At 42.3% G+C, this 17,725-nt stretch overlaps 1 protein-coding gene across 2 annotated transcripts; it reads right to left on the reverse strand.

The window, feature by feature from the left end:
* Nucleotides 1-4,103: 4,103 nt before the first annotated feature.
* Nucleotides 4,104-15,507, reverse strand: chrnb3a (cholinergic receptor nicotinic beta 3 subunit a). 2 transcript variants are annotated; one of them, XM_040186608.2, is made up of 8 exons: nt 15,105-15,507; nt 9,259-9,410; nt 7,599-7,643; nt 6,937-7,046; nt 6,020-6,533; nt 5,389-5,579; nt 5,047-5,248; nt 4,104-4,627 (listed from the first exon to the last, which is right to left on the reverse strand). In XM_040186608.2, the coding sequence occupies exons 1-8, from the start codon at nt 15,175-15,177 to the stop codon at nt 4,496-4,498; spliced, it is 1,419 nt and encodes a 472-aa protein (XP_040042542.1). In that variant the 5' UTR covers nt 15,178-15,507; the 3' UTR covers nt 4,104-4,495. The 2 variants fall into 2 exon arrangements, with proteins under 2 accessions (XP_040042542.1, XP_040042543.1); XM_040186609.2 differs by having other exon boundaries at nt 9,259-9,405; nt 15,105-15,287.
* Between the last annotated feature and the right edge of the window lie 2,218 nt (nt 15,508-17,725).

The raw sequence follows: 17,725 nt of genomic DNA on the forward strand, positions 1-17,725 counted from the left end.
TGCTCATGCGCAGTGCCGTCGGCCTCGTCGGTCCGTGATGATGAGTAAAAAAGAGGGATTAACACAGCGCGAGGGAAACCTGCCCCTTCTAGTTTGGAAAAATACCGGCATGGTACATTTTTAAATACATATGTATGTTTAATATATTTAATATATATGTTCAAGCTTTGTTTAGCGCATGAATGGCGTCCCTCAGTTTGTGTTGAGTGTCAATAATCTGTCACTGACCTTATCCTTTTTTGCAAGTAGTAAGGCCCTTTATTGCAGTTTTGCACTACGTGGGGTTTCCTCATACATGTGTTCCTTCTCTTCTTTTAATCTCCCATGGTCCCATACTCTTTCCCCCTTCTCACCCATTCAATCCTTCTGCATGTTATCATTTTATTCTATCCATTATTTTCTTTGCGTTCTTTGCAAATTTGCTTTTCAATATGCCGCTTTTGTTTGCCCTGGAATTCTGAATATTTTTGTACAACAAGAAGATTCAGGTTGAATTTACAAACGGCACAGATGTTGAATTGATCTAGAAAACTCATGTCATGTTAGCATGTCACTACTGGGTCTCAGACTATGTGACAGCCGTCCAATGGGTGTATTTTGCTGCATGTGGCCAGATGTTATGATGCACAGGTAAACCGTTGGTAAAACTGCTCATCTGTGCCACCTTTGTCATCGTCTTGGTGCTGGTCTCACAGCTGTTTTTGTCCTGTTAGTAATCCCATTGACTGACTCACAATTCCACATCCGTTTTCTCCTCCCTTTAACCCCCTCCCCATCTGCTACACCAACTCATCCATTGCCTCCTCCCCCTTCTGCTCCACCTGCCATCTCTCTTCTCCCCCTCTGTTTCCTCTTCTCTTCTATTCTGCACGGTTCTGCCTGTGAGCATCAGATGAAGCGATGTCCTCAGGCCATTGTGAGCAGTGCCTCTCTGACCCTCACAATATATCACTCCCCCTCTCTCGTTCGCATCATTCTCACTCTTCAGTGTGCAAATTCATGTCTCCCCTCCTTGTCCTTCCGTTTGCCTCCGGCTTCAGTCTGGACGCAGTAGTGTACGTGTAGACTGCTATCAGCTCGCATTAAATAAATGTCCTTTTGGATCAGCCTGCAGGGATTGGAGTTGGTACGGTGCGCGTGTACATCTGTGTGTATTTGTGAAAGTGTAGGTGTACGTTTTTCTGTGCGTTTTCCTTAATGTGTACCTGTTCATTTACAGTCCACTATAATGTATCCAAGTAAAGGGCCCCTGTCTCCCTTTACCACATATATATTGATATACCACATTGTACACAGTGACCCGGAGCCCATTCGATTAATCTTCTAAACAAATAAATAACATCTGGAGCATGATCATCAAGCATCGCTGCGCATATAGATATTCGCTGAGGTGTATGTCACAAATCAGCACCTTGTTAAATCATTGTGCTATTCATGTATGTGAACGTACATTGCTTGAATGCAGCTTCTGCCAAATAACATTTTACCTGAATTTGCGGCTGCCCTTGACTTTATACTCCTTTATAACACGATTCAGCTCATTGTTTGGTGCCGCGGCTACAGCAGACAGCTGTTCTCAGTGAGACGCTTCTAACAACTGGCTGGTGAACGCGGTGGAGCCTGTAGAGGCTGGAGAGAATCACATTTCACTCAGAGGCTGCATGGTGGAGACCAAAAGTAGAGCTAAAAAATATGCTTCACCATCTAGCTGATAACATCAAAACTTTTATACTCCTATCTGATAACAAGCAAAACTCTTTAACCCGAATTTAACTAACTTGTGTATACTCTCATTACGGGAGACAAAACTAAAGGATGATCGTTCCCAGAGTAGGCTGAATTGTCATTGAAAGGCAGTAACAGAGAAGAGACAGGAAAAGTAAGGCAAGCAAGTGAGCAGGTTTTGCACCCCATAAAAACAATATGACGTTGGTTTTACTGCCGGTCTTAGTCATGTATTTGGGAGGCTATTACATACACACACACAGTTTGAATGTTTGACGTTATAAGTAATCGCTCATAACAGCATTGTTACTCTGGTCTTTGGCAGTTCAATCAGTAACTGAATGCATGATCAGCTCTCTCCCAGAACCACCGAGCCAGGACTCTACCGTGTAACTTCCCCATGATGTACAACCAGGGGGTGCTTCATTATGAATGAGACTAGCCTTGTGGAGAATGGGTTTTATCCTTTCCATCCACATGACTTTTAATTTTGCAGCAGTGATGACAAATACGAGCCACGCAATTTAGCTTTTCTACCAGGAAATTCCCCAGAGGTCTGATATGAACAGCGTTTCAATCTTTACACTTAACTGCTTGAAATTAACTGTAAATAAGCTTTTATTGTGTATTATAATCATGTGTGTCTGTCAAGCACTATTTTAAATGTGTGTTTGATGTTGCAATACCTCTTATAGTGGTACAATGGTATATATTGAATATAGACAGCAGTAGAGCATTTAGTGAATTGTGGATTAGGTGGCCCATAAAGCTAAAACTACTATTGAGTCGAGATCTCTATGAATATTCTAAGTAGTGTATAAAATATTACTTTACTTACTTAATGTATAAATGCACTTCTTAGTTCAGTTGATGAACATTTCTAGTCTTTTGCATAAACCACACTCGCTGACTGGCTCTGGGGAGAGTATTGCTGTTATGAAACTTCTTTACTTTTTGTTTTGTGGGATGTTTGTACAGACATTTACGGCCCTCGGAGCATGACTGCAATTGACTTTGATAATTTATGGAACCCTGAGGGGTTCACATCCTACTCTGTCTCACTTCATCTGTCCACACAGAGACACTCACACAGACACGCGCTGTGCACTTCTAGTGCAATCCTCACTTTGTCACACCCAAACCAAGAGATACACACACACAGACGCACACTCACACACACCTGTCGGCCTGAGTTAGATATGCAACTTTAAATAATGGAGTGGGCTGAGATCAGACTGCTAAAGTGGAGGACACCAGGAAAGAGACTTTCACTTAAGCATGGCAGACATATTTTTATTAAGAGAACAAACTCTCTCTCTCTCTCTCTCTCTCTCTCTCTCTCTCTCTCTCTCTCTCTCTCTCTCTCTCTCTCTCTCTCTCTCTCTCAAACAACTCGGCCACTTGTAACCGTATTTGGTGGCTGACAAGAAGCCAGAATGCTAAACAAGAGAGTCGCAGCAGCTAATAACTAGAAGGTTGGCAGCTAAGACAGAAGAAACTCCGCCAGCCGGGAAAATAAGCATGTGGGAAAATAATGAGCAACTGTCTCCTGTTGTAATTAATATGATGATATGCACTTTCCCACAGCCTACAGGTTGGGAAAGATTACAGCTGATTATACGGGGGTGTTAATGCTTTAAGAGCTACACCCCACGCCAGCACACATTTTCCTAAAGTAAAAAAAAAAAAAATCAACATTACAGGCTTTATAGAGCATCTGCTTTCCCCCACTGGATGTCAGCACTGCTCCGTTCCATAGTTATGACCGCAGCTTCTCTCATGCGGGATCTGTGTGTGAAGATACATCATTTGTGTTCTTAACAACTGACTCGTTCTATTTGGGTGTGCATTCTTTTATTTGAAGTAGCCTACTTCTTAACACATCATCACAGCCGTTAAAACCAAATCAACTTTTAAAGAGATGTTTGCTGCCGTCTAGTGGTGGTTGTGTCTCATTACAGCCACAAACTAGGTTGGTCCACTCCATCTGGCGGTCCAACGTGCTTGCTTACAGTAACAGATTGACCCTATCGCCGGATGAAAAGCACTCTTTGTCTGTTGTTTTTCACTCAGTAATTACCAAGCACTTGGTGATAAATTGTAGGGTTGTACGAGGAACTTATTTATCGTCTGTGTATTGCTTACAGTAGATGTGAACAGATAAAGGGCCTCAGTTGTCCATCACAAATACGTATGTCCCTTTCAGGACCAGAGTATTTAATGAATGATGTTTTGTGTTGCAAACGGCATTAACAAACCAATCAGCAGTTAATCAATTTAACAAAAACAAATTGCCATGCTGCAAAGCTGCAGTCCTCGCTGGGGTTGTTTTCCATATTCACAGGCTGTTAGCATTATGTAAGCTTCAAAAACAGAACTGGATTGTTTTTAAATTAGATTTCTTTTAATTATCATCATCATTACAGCATTTACAGCTGGCTGGAAAACATGGCGCATGTGACACAGAAAAAACAAATCCTTTGAGTGAAATAATAAATGTTGCTGCTTGTATATTTACAACGTTAGAGTTATACAAATGATCAAATCAAACAAGCCATGATAACCTGCTTGTTGCTTTCATTCCTTAGCACTCCCACTTAGCACCTCCCAATGAATGACAACTAGTCGTCACAAACCATACTTGAGAACTACTACTCTAAAAGAAATATGCAGTGAATGAGTTTCCCCATTAAGTTGCTGTCAAAGAAAACAAACTGGAAAACAAGACGGAGCCGTTGGAGAGTATTCAGAGTTTGTGTGTGTTGGTCCGTCAAGGTGTACTGAAGTACATCTGCAGAGCAGGAGTGAAGATCAGAACAGTTCCCAGGATGGACACTGTGAGGAAAGCCCACAGGAGGATCCTGTCCAACACCTGAGCCACGAACTTCCAGTCTTGAACAACCTGAATGAGACATGGTGAGAAATGTACACAGGCACACACAAAAAAGAGCATCCACATCAACTACTTTTTTTTATAATAACATTTGTCATCAAGGAAACAAGAGCGATTCATTTAACAAATATTAAACTCTAACATTTGTATGAAATACTTGTATATAATTGTCCAAATCAGCAAATAAAAAGTAATTTGATCAACTTCAGTTCATCCTTGAATCCGAGTAAACGTTTGTGAAATATTCAAAGAAATTCCCTACAGGTGCTGCTGTAATACAGTATTGAAAAAAAATGGGACCCAAAGGCAGAAAACCCTAAAACGTATTGCCTCAGGTCACGGCTGTCGCCAGAGGCTGCAAGACGCATGACAATAGAATGTAAAACAACAGGCAGACAGAGACTTTCATCCCTCGTCTGCCCACTCACCTCTCGTATGAAATGCTCCTTTTTGATGTGACGGCTGATATAGCGAACGGAACTTGTGGCTTTCTCCAGCATGGCCAGCCAGGCTCTGTTCTCCTCCTCCTTCCCCGAGACGGGGCCCCGCTGGCCAGGAGCTCCCCTCCGGCCCACGCCTCTACGGGTCTTCACTTCTGGGCTGTGCATCTCCATGTCTTCAAAGTGGTATCTGAGGAAAGTGATACTTTTTTATTTTATTTTTTATAATTATCTTCTAATTGATATTGGCAGATATTAACTCTTGGACAGAAAGCAAATGAGCATGTTTCTCAAAATGTTGACGCGTCCCCACAGTGCATCCTGTGTTACCTGTCAGTGTGCCCCCTCATACACAGCAGCCGGGGCAGTCTCTGGAGGAACAGGCTCTTTACCCAGGGGGCCATGGGGTGGTAAGTGGAGGAGGAACGGTGGTGGACGTTAATGACGAAGACGGTGACGATGATGGAGAAAGTGACGAAGATCATGATGAAGAGCAGATATTCTCCGATCAGTGGGATCACCTGGTGAGATAAAGAAAAATGCAAAGGTTACTGAATCAGTTTTACAGTTGACTGCTTGAAATTTGCTGCTTGTTATTTCTACAAGAGGCAATGATAAGAAGTTAATGACTAGTCTATTTAAAAAAAAATGCCTAAATTCCCGTGTTGTTTGTGATCTGGAAAAGTAATTGACTTTGGATGCAGTCATTGCAATCTGGAGCTCCACAGACTTGGAATTGGATGCATCTGACGGCACTAAGTTCTTACAGTAATTGAGTTGACGTGCAGTTTATACTGCAGGTGATTGAGAGGGCCGTGGTTATGATCTGGACTTAATACGATTAAGATCACAATTAGGATAGCTGAACAGAAAAAAAGGAGGATAGATTAAAAAATGTAACTCCAGTAGAAACTTTAAAACAGCTTAGATGGCGAGGATGTAAACGCCAAAGGGAACCCACTTTTGAAGACGAAGGGATGATTTCTTCTATGACAAGGAGGAAGACAGTGAGCGACACCAGTACAGAAGTGGAAAGTGACAGTTTCTCCCCTTCGTCCGATGGCAAATAAAACACCAGCACAGTTAGAAAGGAGAGGCCGAGGCACGGGATGATGAGGAAGAGGGTGTAGAACAAAGGCAACCTCTTGAGGATGAAAGAGTAGGTGACAAACGGGTACCAGTACACCTCATCCCTCCTGCTTCCCCGTTGTCCTGTTGCATTCAGGATTTCCCACTCCCCGTTATCAAAGAAGTCTTTGCGGTCTACGTAGTGATCAACTAGAACCAGGTCCACCATATTCCCATCATAAGTCCACGAGCCAAACTTCATTGAGCAGTTCTGACGGTCGAAGGGGAAGAAGGTCACGTCCATCGTGCAGGCGGACTTGTAGCTGGCGGGTGGAGTCCACGTTATGGTGCCGTCCCAACGCACGATGGCTTTGGTCATCAGGGAACCCTCAAAGCGGCCGTCCGCACTGGGAGAACGTGGGAAAGGAGAAAGGAGAAGGTGGTAAGGACTGGATATTAACAAACACACCAACGCGTTGTCCGATAAAAATACAAACATAAAGTTAAAATAGAGACTTGACAGAGGACATTGATAAGAACGACATACATTTCATTGCATATCTGTTCTTGAAAAAAAAATTATTCAAGTATTCATTCAATTGAATAGCTTTTTATTATTGTCATTTTATATTGAGTATTTTACTTTTAAAACCAAAAATGCTTTAGGATTTGCTGGGTGGAATACCTGATCAACATAGGGTTCACCGAAATGAAGCATCAAGGAAAGGAATATTGCTCTAAGTGAATCAGACGTACCAGGCGGAGCCTCCCAATGTGCTACTAATGCGTGCAGAGTGCTGCATAACTCACTTCTCATACAGGACGATATCAGGCAGCCAAATAGTCTCTGAAGGCACTCTGATGGAGGTAATACCGCCGTAGTCATCCGGGTTCCACTTCAGCTTCAAGTCAACCCACTCCTTTAAATAGATAAATAACAGTGCATGAGAAGTGACATGATTTGACTGCACCAAGCAAATGAAAACTATGTTTTCCATTTGCTTCTTCATTTATTCTTCATCACGTCAAGAATGCACTAAAGAATCAACATAGACAAACATTATTTTAAATGTGTTATCAACCATCTTTGCTTTAGTCAAGCCAATCATCTGCAATGTTTTGCATTTGTTTAGATATTTAGAATATCGGCAATGTCATTCCGATTTTTACATTTTTTTATAGGAATTATAGGAATTTTACGTGAATATATTCATTTAACTGAGGCCCCGGGTTTCTTCACATTGCACTTATATAAATGTTTAGACAACATTTGATAACTATATTTGTCATTAGCTAAATCTCACATTGGCTACATTTGACAGCTAATTAATCTTTCTAAACATTTATGAAACGGTTCAAATAACCTCATCACATCGTATCCTCTCCACTTAGAGTGAAGCTAAAATGCTGCACACTTAAAAAATGTTAAAACAGAACGTAACAATTTAAATACGCAGTTTTTGAGATTTTACCTGCCAGAGCCAAACATTTGTAGTCATCAGTTGGTTTTTTTCATCCTGCAGAAAGACAGGAAAGAAGTTTTGTATCACTGGTATACGTCTTTGTGGTACTTAGCATGAAAGGTAAGAGAGGCTAATGGAGGAGGTGAGGAGCAAGCCGGAACCTGGAGACAAATGGTTGAGATTGATGAAATAAAAAACTTAAACCACATTGTTCAAAGTGGGTTAATTGCTTCTCTCGCTTGCCGCTGTGTAACCGCGCTGAAACAGCTTGAGGGTTAAGTGACTTTCTTCAGCGTACATCTACAGAATTTAATGAGCGAGAGCAGCACAAGATACAGTGATCAATATGCCCGGCAGTACTTCAATAGGCACAGCAGCCTCATTTGTTCCACAAGTATCTGTATATAAAGTATAAAAATACTACACATAAAGGCACAGAGAAGTAAAAAGAGAGGGATGAATTTCTGAAGTCGTAAAAAGGATTTTTAATGTAAGTTAATCAGAACGGTTTTGAACCGGAAAAGTTAAACTGCAGCTGAAAGGAAATCGTCTGCTACAGAGGCCTGATTAACCGGATTGCATTACCATCTGCTCGGATTAAAAATCGAACCAAGGTGTTTTTTTCATCTCAGTAATTTAGCTAGAATACCACACGATGGCACTCTTCTAAAGGTCCATTTTGCACGGCAGAACGTGACCCCTTGTGAGTTGCGAGCCGCCGATGTGTGTGTTTGCGTGTGTATGTCTATGTGTGTCTGCACCCATGCATGTGTGAGTGTGTGTTTAGACCACAATTTTGACCTTGGTGCTTTGCTCTTTCTTGTGTTTTCCTCTTTGCCCATTTAAATTAGCTCTTTGTGCTCATCCTTTTCGTTATCCTTGTTTTTCCTCATGCTTTTGTTCTCAGTTCAACTAGCTTCGGTCCTTTCCGAAGAGATGACGAACCATCCCTGAACCGGGTTCTTTTTTCTTCATGTACTTAAAACTTACTCTTTGTTCTTTCAAAATAATCACCCGTTCGACCTGTTCTGATACGTCTTGGTGACTTCCTCCCCTCCGTCTTCCTTTCCTCTCTCATTATAATAAAATGAAATAGCCATTCTAAGATGAGAAGACCGTAACAGGTACACAAAGAGAATGTTTGCTGCGTTGATCTCTTGAAAGCGGTAGCGTCTCTATGTCTGCTTCCACTTTGCTCAAGGGCACTCAAGATGTGATCAATGCATTTTACTTTTAACATACCCCCATCCATCTAAGATGAATGTAACACATGGACAGCACTAGAGTCTTTCTGATTGGCCTTTCAAAGGTCAGCCCATCGATTGTCCTCCCTTAGTTCTGTCTCCGTCAATTGTTCTTAAATACAAAGTAATCTCAGAGGAATATTTTAGTTCTCCACACAAATAAAAACAATTTGAAGCACAATAAAAATGGCTCTTGTTTTTTCTTCACTCCCACTTTGTTATCAATTTCATTTGAACCTACTCCCTTTTCCATCAAATTAAATTAACGGAACCTCAACAGCACAAACTGGCCTTAAAGATGGCAGTAAAATGGAAACCGATATTTCAGTAGGTTGTATTCCAAAAACTTGGTATTCATGCAGGTAAACAGAACATGAGGATGCAGAATGTTCTCCCAGAAAGAGCATCCGGTGTTGTCTTCTCACCACATCAACCAGCTGTGAGATCTTTAGTCCGAAGCACACAGTGATGGTGTCATTCGAGTGCAGGACAGGCCGCACCCACTTCTGGTAACCTCTGAAGAGGTTCCTCAGCAAGGAATCCTCCATCTCGGCCAGCGACACAACGTCGTCCTGCGCTGGAAGGAGCAAGAGAATACAATAGAGATGAAGAATAAGAGGTAGGTTTGGTGGATTATTCTGCTTTTACCATATGAGCTGTGAAGACATACTTCTTAATACTGAGTCAGAACAGTCCTGTGAGGACCCTGATGGAGGACATGATGACGTTGAGCAGGTGTCAGCCATACCATGTTCACAAGAAAAGCCTGATAGAATTGGAACTAAACACAAATTACAACTAAATCCGGAGAGAATGTTTTTTTTCCAGTCTTGCAGCTATAGATATGAATACATATGAAAGTTGATGTCAGGGAATCATCAAAGTTGTTACAAGGCCTTTTGGGGGAGGGACATTCGTAAATTCCAACCTCATGTTGGTGTTAGAAAAATGTCAGAGGATCTCTGAAGTTCATCCTCTGAGTATCTGTTGAAATATCACCAATCCCTTCAATGGCTTTTGAGATATTTCAGTTTGGACTAAAGGCTCCAAAACGTGGACTACAGTATCATTTTTCAGTATTATCTAGTGGTATTATATTGCAGTATACAAAATCTAAACAGCATTCTACCAGTTTTCATTCTACATACACTGTGATATATTGCAGTATACAAAATCTAAACAGCATTCTACCAGTTTTCATTCTACATACACTGTGAGGGGCACATATATTTAGTAAGAAATCTAACATTAAATATGTATGTTTGTTTTAAGTCTAAATATGGATGATAACAAGGTATTGACTTATATGTGTTTTGGAGGAGTAGCCTTCCCCATAATGTAATTTAGAAGTCAGTAGTAGTTTCCATGAGGTTGTTTTGATGTTAAGAGAGAACCGTTGTGCTGAGAAACCCAGGTCTCAGTGAAAATAATGAAAAACAAAGTCACTTATTTGATTGTTTTTCAAAGGCAGCTTTATCCATTTGGAAGAGGTGTCAGAAGGAAAACAATGGGATTCTGCCACAAAATCAACATTAGTGGCAGTGACATAGTTCATCAGATGCTGTGGCTCCTTCGTTCTCCTATGTGTGCTAAAACCTTTTTTTTTTGCACGCTCGTGAGATTCATGAGCACAGACAGACTTGTGCCTTCGTATGTGTGCATTTGTCAGCTGATTTTTAAGAACATACAAAGACACAGTCGTGCATGGAAAAAGTGAACCACCTCCCTAGAGTCTAAAGAGCAAGTGGAGGGAAAAATTAAGTCATGGCCTAGAGTCAGACACACGCAAGCACTGTCAACCCTGGACTGACAGCTGGCCATGGCCGAGCGAATGCATCTAAGCTCCCTGGGCTGACAAAATGATCATGCTGACGTGATCACCTCAGACAGAACACTCGCCGGGGGAACCGAGCTGAGCTCGGAGCGCGTTATGCAGCCAGGCACGAGACATAATAGTGAGCTAGAGAGTGACGAACACTTTGAGCAGAAGACATTGAAGGAACAATGCTTTCACTCCGTCAGTCACCCGGTCAAGAGCAGACAGCCGGTAGATATCAGGTCTCTTAGGTAGACAACATACCTTAATTCTGTTTGGTTTGAGTCAGTACATCATCGGAGATTTCTCAGAAGCTTAAAGTTTGCACGCTTGTTTTTACTGACAGCAGGCATGCTCATAAGAATCTAAATGTCCAGCAGAATTGTCCTTGAGCAAGACAACAGACTGCTTCCCTGTTACTCATTATAACTCATGAAAGATGCGGATGACGGCAGCATTTGCTGGGCGCTAAGAGCATTATTTGGTATTTATACTCGAGCTGCACAACACAGGCTCCCTTCAGTAGCTCTTTCAACGCTGAGCGGTGAGTCCTCAACTCTATTAAGAGGACGATATTTGGCACTGCCAATGATAGTGTTGCACCAGAGAGGGTGGCTGATGGACAGAAAAAAAAAAAAAGTTTGAATCAATAGCCTCTCAAACAAGGGGATTGGAGCAGAGGAGTGCGGCGAGCTGATAAGGGAAGGAGTGAGACAGAGTGACCCAGAGCAATTCCCCTCAGTAGCTGAGCGAAACTGAATAAGGGGGCCGGGCAGCCACTTCAGCTCGTTTCTTCCTTTTATTTGACATAATGCAGATTAATTGATATACTACATTGTGCAACCAAAGTTTGATATTTACTTTTTGGATTGATTCTATTTTGATCTATTTATCTCTAATAAATCTGAATTTAGACGTTTATTAACCAGATTTGTTTGTATTTTGTTGTATTTCTCAATAAAAGGCTTATTTGAAGGATGAAACTGAAGTGTTCAAGATGTATGCTTGTATTTCTTTGAATATTATTTTATAACCACATAAAGGACATCTTTAAAAAAGCACAAATACAAATGTATTATACCCTCCAACATTTGATAGAAACTTTGAAACTTGCATTTTGGCACATCATTTTGATCATTTCATATTTTAAGTCAAATTTTTTTCGTCAAACAACATTTGTTGATTTATTGTACAAATCAACAAATGTTTTTTTGTCATGCATTTTTATTTTTCTGTCTTCGGAGTGTTTTTCCATCTTTGTTTTTGAGTAATACCATATTTACAGGTGCAGTTCTCGTCCATCACAAGGTGGGAGGAATATTCACACACACACACACACACACACACACACACACACACACACACACACACACACAAACACACACACACACACAGTGTCTAAGTCAATCTGCTTTGCAGTAAAACAGCACACTTAGTGCAGTTATCATTTCCATCTGTTTGAACAGGAGCTCTCTCGTTCCTGCTCACCTAGCATTAGGCCTATAATGCACTTTGTCTCAGCTGTTTTGTTTCATCTTGTTGTCTAATTCTCAGCGTATTGTGGATGAATTAAGTCCATCAGTTCCTTCAAAGAACCCGTCGCTCAGTGGATTAGAATACATGGACATTGCTTGGGTCTGCTTTGAGTTACATTTTGATCATTTTCTACTATTTAGTGCAACGTGATCTCCAAAACCTAAACCACATACGAACTGGCGGTGGTTAACCACGCCCCTTGAGTGAACAACATGGCGGACCATGTCGGATTCTTGAGTGAACGTCTCTCCGCCATGTTGGATTTTTTGAGGGGGTTAGGGTTAGTATTCTATTCTTACAATTTAACATTGATTTCTCGTTAAAAATGCAATCATAACACGATTATTTTACATGGTTAGACTTCACGTAGTGTGTTTACGGGGCGCAGGTCCCCGTTCACTTTGAATAGAGTGACGTCATCAGTTGCAGTCCGTATTTATATATCACTACGAATTTTTATGTTCAAGATTTTCGTATACATTTTTACGAACAGGTTTTGGAGATCAGGCTGATTTAGTGATAGGATGTACTGTATGTGTATGTTTTTCCATTTATCTGTGCGTGTACAAATTACAAATAAACAACGCCCTATAAAAGAGCATTCTTCATTTAAGAGAGACATAATTAACTCCCTTTTGTCTGACTATGACTAGAAACATAGACTACAGAAAATGTATTTTTTGCTATGACAGGCTGCCACGTAAGGAAATGAAACACAAAAAACAATTGTATCCTTATATCCCCTTTCTTCAGTCTACTACTGTTTCCTGTTGGGAGTGTGGAAATCTGAAATGAAACTTCCCAGCCGGTTCACATTCAGATTACCTTTCATTGCATCAGATCCCATGTAAAGCACAGTTTGTAAGGGCTTAAAAAGACCCGTCAACACACTCTTCCTATCTACCATCTGTACAGGAAGCAGCTCTGTCTCATGATCACCATCAACAAGAACACGGGCCGAGCTAACACCACGAGGATAGATTCCTCATCTGCTCCCTCAGATAGAGACTGATGGAGTCTGTCTGTGTGTGTGCTTGTGTGGTTGATTGACGACAGGGAAAGGACAGACTATTGATTAGAAGGTACGGGGGGGATGGGGGCTGATTATGATGCATTAATGTGTCTGTGCGTTTAGAAATTCCGTATTCAGATGATATAACAAAACATTGTAGCAACACCGTGTTTTTTCTGTGTGTGTGTGTGTGTGTGTGTGTGTGTGTGTGTGTGTGTGTGTGTGTGTGTGTGTATTATATAATAATAAGTAAGGCAGAGAAGCTCCAGTGTGCAGATTATTGATACAGACACAGGCTGGCCAAGCACTCCAACAAACACTCACACTCCCAAAACCCCCCATGGATGACACAGTGGTACGATCACCTTGTCCCGTTCACCATCTGTTCACTGGGGAACCGCAGCAGGATCTAGCTGAGGGGTAAAAGAAAATAGGGAAGTTTCTTTTTTTCCTTCACACTTCTGCAAAAGAAAGACATTCTAACCTTTTGTTTTGGCCTTTTCTCAATGCCGTTGTCATTGCTTTTCTAACAAGATGTTTTCAGACTTTTGGGAAAGGGGATGATTAGGAGAAATCCAGAGGGAATAAGGGAGGCAAGCATGTGTTACAATCTAAGCCGCGCCACTGCTCATTGTGCAACATATTTACCCATAATGCAACAGGACATATATCTCTGGGGGATGTTATTATGATCCTACTGCTTTTTCTTGGGCGCGCAGGCACTGACATTGGCCAGGCGTTCATTCTCTACAAGGTACCGGTAACCTGATTAGTTAGGGTCTTGTGCCCTGACCAACGGCTATCCCGACCCTAACTACTCACGCTCAATGTCCAGCCTTAATCAATCATCTCTTCCTAAACCAATTACGCGGGGGAAGGTCTTGTTAAGAATGGAGTGGATTCATAATTCTGTCTGTGGGGAAGCCAAGACAAATTGGTTAAACAATGCCCTTGAGGCATATGCTGTCGTGTGTGTATATAAGTCCATTCGCACTTCACCAAGGCACCATTGACAGCATAAAATGACCAGAGCATGTGAGCTATGGTACTACACCTTGTGTTTAGGAAATCATTTCAAAGAAATGGTTCCTTTGGAAACTGTTATCAGCAAGTAGACAAATATTTGAAAACGTCCACATGTAAAACAGAGATGTCGACATTATGCAAGAGCAAAGTGGGAATTTATTTTGTAATCTGGGTGAACTGAACGTTTACAAGCTCAACTTGGCATCCTTAATCATTGCATGCCAACCTGTCAGGTGACACAATTCCCTTGCATGAAGCTCACTGTCAGTTTAAAATGTGATTCCTCATTAACTTTACGGTGGATTGAGGCAGTCCCGAACGGATAATTGTTCCACTGAAGGTCACAGATTAATGGTTTTCATCAGCATGTCAGTAATTAGCTCTCCTGCTCCCTTTCACAAGCAGACAGCATGAATATACAGCAGCATGCGCTGCCAGGAACCAAGAGAACACGGACATAAAGAGGACACAATGTCATACTCTCAGAGTAACACCATATACCTTAGTGAACGCCTGATGTTTTTGCATTCATTTCGACGTGTTTTATTGTCCCATATTGTGATGTGCAGCGAGGCTCAGTGGTTCATCCCAAGGGGGGGCGCTGTGCTCCCATCCCTCAGTAAATCTCCTCTCACCTGACCCCCATCACTTCGTCCCGGGGCATCCAGCACGATTAAAAGTCCAATCGCACCTCATTCACGCGATATGACCGCTTGTTTGAGAGGCTGTTTCCAACATTAGAGTCACTGGGCAGGACGGAGGACGTCGGCAAACAGCGTTGCTAAAGACACTGGGCGGGGGGGCTTTTGATCACACAACAGGACCCCAAATGCAAAATAAGGCAATAAGGCACAGTGCGGCTCAGCTTCTCCGATTCTTACCTCCAGCAGCCTCCCGGAGAGCAAAGGAGAGACACAACACCGCGACGGCAAACTTCATGCTCCCTCCCGTCATGAGCCGCGCCGATCAGATGGATCCAGGGCGACGATCAAATCATTCCACTCTTTGCGCACAGTCCCGCAGTTTGCGCGACCACCGCAGTGCCGACGGACACAGGACAGCCGGTTGTTGGCAGCTTTTTGCGTAACGCGGTGCGCCTTCACGACGCCGAGCAGCAACAGCTCTCCACGCACTGTTCCGCCGCCCGTTCGTGTTGTTCCCCCCCCCCCCACGCAGCTTCTTTTTCCGCGTGTTTTTGCAAGTGATCCAGTGCGGAGATGGACGGTGCCGAAGGGTGGGACGGTGGGAGGATGAAGGCAGGACTGCGGAGGCAGAATGGGTCCCGACCGGGGAGGCAGGGGTGGGGGGTGTGGGGTGGGGGGGGGGGGTGTAATAAATGAGATGGGTGACAGAAAGAAAGACGGATGTCGGACGGAGTGTGAGATGAAAACAACGAGCAAAGGTCTTGCCTGATATAACCGAGTAGGATCCAATAGTCATAAAAGTCATAATTGCTTTAGGACAGAGAACAATATGAACCCATTAAGCCAAACAACTGAAGCAGGCTTCAAAACTGTAAACAAATTCTTAGTTTTTAACCTGGACCCCATGTTTCCATGTTTTTCTGACAACAAAATGTGGCCCCCTTTGCCTGTATGGAAAAATCGAGGTCCAAATCAAGTTACTGCACAAGACGGAAAATAAATGAGCAACGTGTTGATTTGAAGAATGCAGGTTTGGTTCTTTACTTTCAGTGTAACAGTTGTTGGGACATTAGGGACTTTAGTTGATGTGAAATGACTTAAGATCATCCTACAGGAAGCAAGGAGCTGCAAGTTTCTTCTCAGAAGTCCATCACACTGTTTTATCGGAAGTGAGTCGGCAGATTGTTGGAAATCATTCAGGAGCAATTTAATGCTTCCTTCATTCAGCCACACACTAGGTCGTGTCACGCCATAATCCCGTAAATGTCACGGGAGGCTATGGATAAGGCAGCACACACAAAGGAGGTTTTACGCCAAAATGAATCCATTCCAATGATGTGAGGACACTCAAGTGAAGAAATTATCCCAGATGACTGGAAGAATACATTGTGCCACATCACATCCTGACACCAAATCTGATTAAAACCCTTAATGTGGGTATCATGGATGATTAGAGCCTAATTCCCCAGAAGGCTGGGAGGGGTTGTGCTTTTATTTTACATGCAGTATATTCCGAGGCTCTCACCTTTTGCTAATAATAAGTGAAGTGGCGAGGCCGAGCACTTACTACGGCACAATCAATTCAATTACTTGCCGTACAAGCTTAGCTGATGAGGGGGATGTGGTTATTGATCTTATAGAGTTTCCTTACACTGTTGGGAAGCTGAGAAGTATGCATCTCCTCCGCTTCAATTTGCATATGAGAAGAAAGGGAATGGATTTATGGAGGTGCAAAGGGCCGACAGCCAGAGTATCACACAAACAGAACAGAATACTGGGTTATTTATTCATGCAATCAAATAAGCAGTTATGACTCGTAAAAAAAAACTTGAGGCGAAGAGTCTCCCTCTCCCCCTCTCTGTCCCTCTCTCTCTTTCTCCCTGCGTAATTAATTTTCATCTAACAGCAGCTGGAAGAAGCACTGCTAGGTGAATCATTCTGCTCCCCCGCACAAACGAATGCATGGGATTCGATGGTTCGTTCACCACCGACATGGACACATAACGCCGTCGTTGCACACAGGCGGGTCACATGGCACTCGGATGCCCTGTTGGCTTTGAGCATCTCATTAGAGGCGGTCTGCTCAGGCACCTGATCGCTGCTCCGCTGTTGGCAGGACCAGGGCCTAAGGGAGCCCATCCTGTCTGTCACACACACACACACACACAACCTTCCTGCTTATTTAATATACCAAAATAAACTCTTCTGTGTCAGTGCACACAAATTGCTTCAGTCTTGTTGTCTAATGCTGGAGGTACATTTACATTCTGGATGGTTTTTAAATTGCAGACTACTTCAGTAATTAGCCTCATTCTACTTCCAATCCATGTTATGAGAACAAGCTGTGCTTTGAATACAAAAGAGAAAGATATTCTGGACCAAATTTTTGAACCATTTTTGAACCATTTTTCTTTCTTTCCTTTATAATTTTTATTTCTTCAACTTTACATAGTTTTATTATGTGTTCACCTTCTCTATTCATCCACATTTTACTTCTTTTACTTCTTCTTTTATCTCTGAACATTTTAGCTCAGGTTGAACCCCGTCAGGCCAAGAGGCCACCTTGTACATAGCATCAAGATCACTGTTAATTGAAGGTTGACGGCATAGGAAGACCAATTTACTTGTCACCAAGAGGGCACGGCCACTTGAAAGCACAGCTTTGAGGAAATGACCGTGATAATGTAATCAGGGTTATCTCATTTTGGGCTTAAAGACTTAACAATTATAGTAGAAAACCCTGCGTTATAAAAGGTGGAGGAGTTTAGGTCACTCAACTCTTTTGGAAGTGACAAACCCTTTTAAGATTAAGGTGCGGTACTTAATCTGGAATTATTTGTTTTACAATCAAAAAGTAA

This window comes from Gasterosteus aculeatus, chromosome 9, assembly GCF_964276395.1.
Source record: "Gasterosteus aculeatus chromosome 9, fGasAcu3.hap1.1, whole genome shotgun sequence".
NCBI classification, from domain to species: domain Eukaryota; kingdom Metazoa; phylum Chordata; class Actinopteri; order Perciformes; family Gasterosteidae; genus Gasterosteus; species Gasterosteus aculeatus.

Coding starts and splice junctions, on each gene's coding strand:
- chrnb3a (XM_040186608.2), bottom strand. CDS start 15,177: ATGACGGGAGGGAGCATGAAGTTTGCCGTCGCGGTGTTGTGTCTCTCC. Junction 7,644..9,258: donor TCTCACAGCTGGTTGATGTG/GTGAGAAGACAA, acceptor GTCTTTCTGCAG/GATGAAAAAAACCAACTGAT. Junction 7,047..7,598: donor CAAATGTTTGGCTCTGGCAG/GTAAAATCTCAA, acceptor ATCTATTTAAAG/GAGTGGGTTGACTTGAAGCT.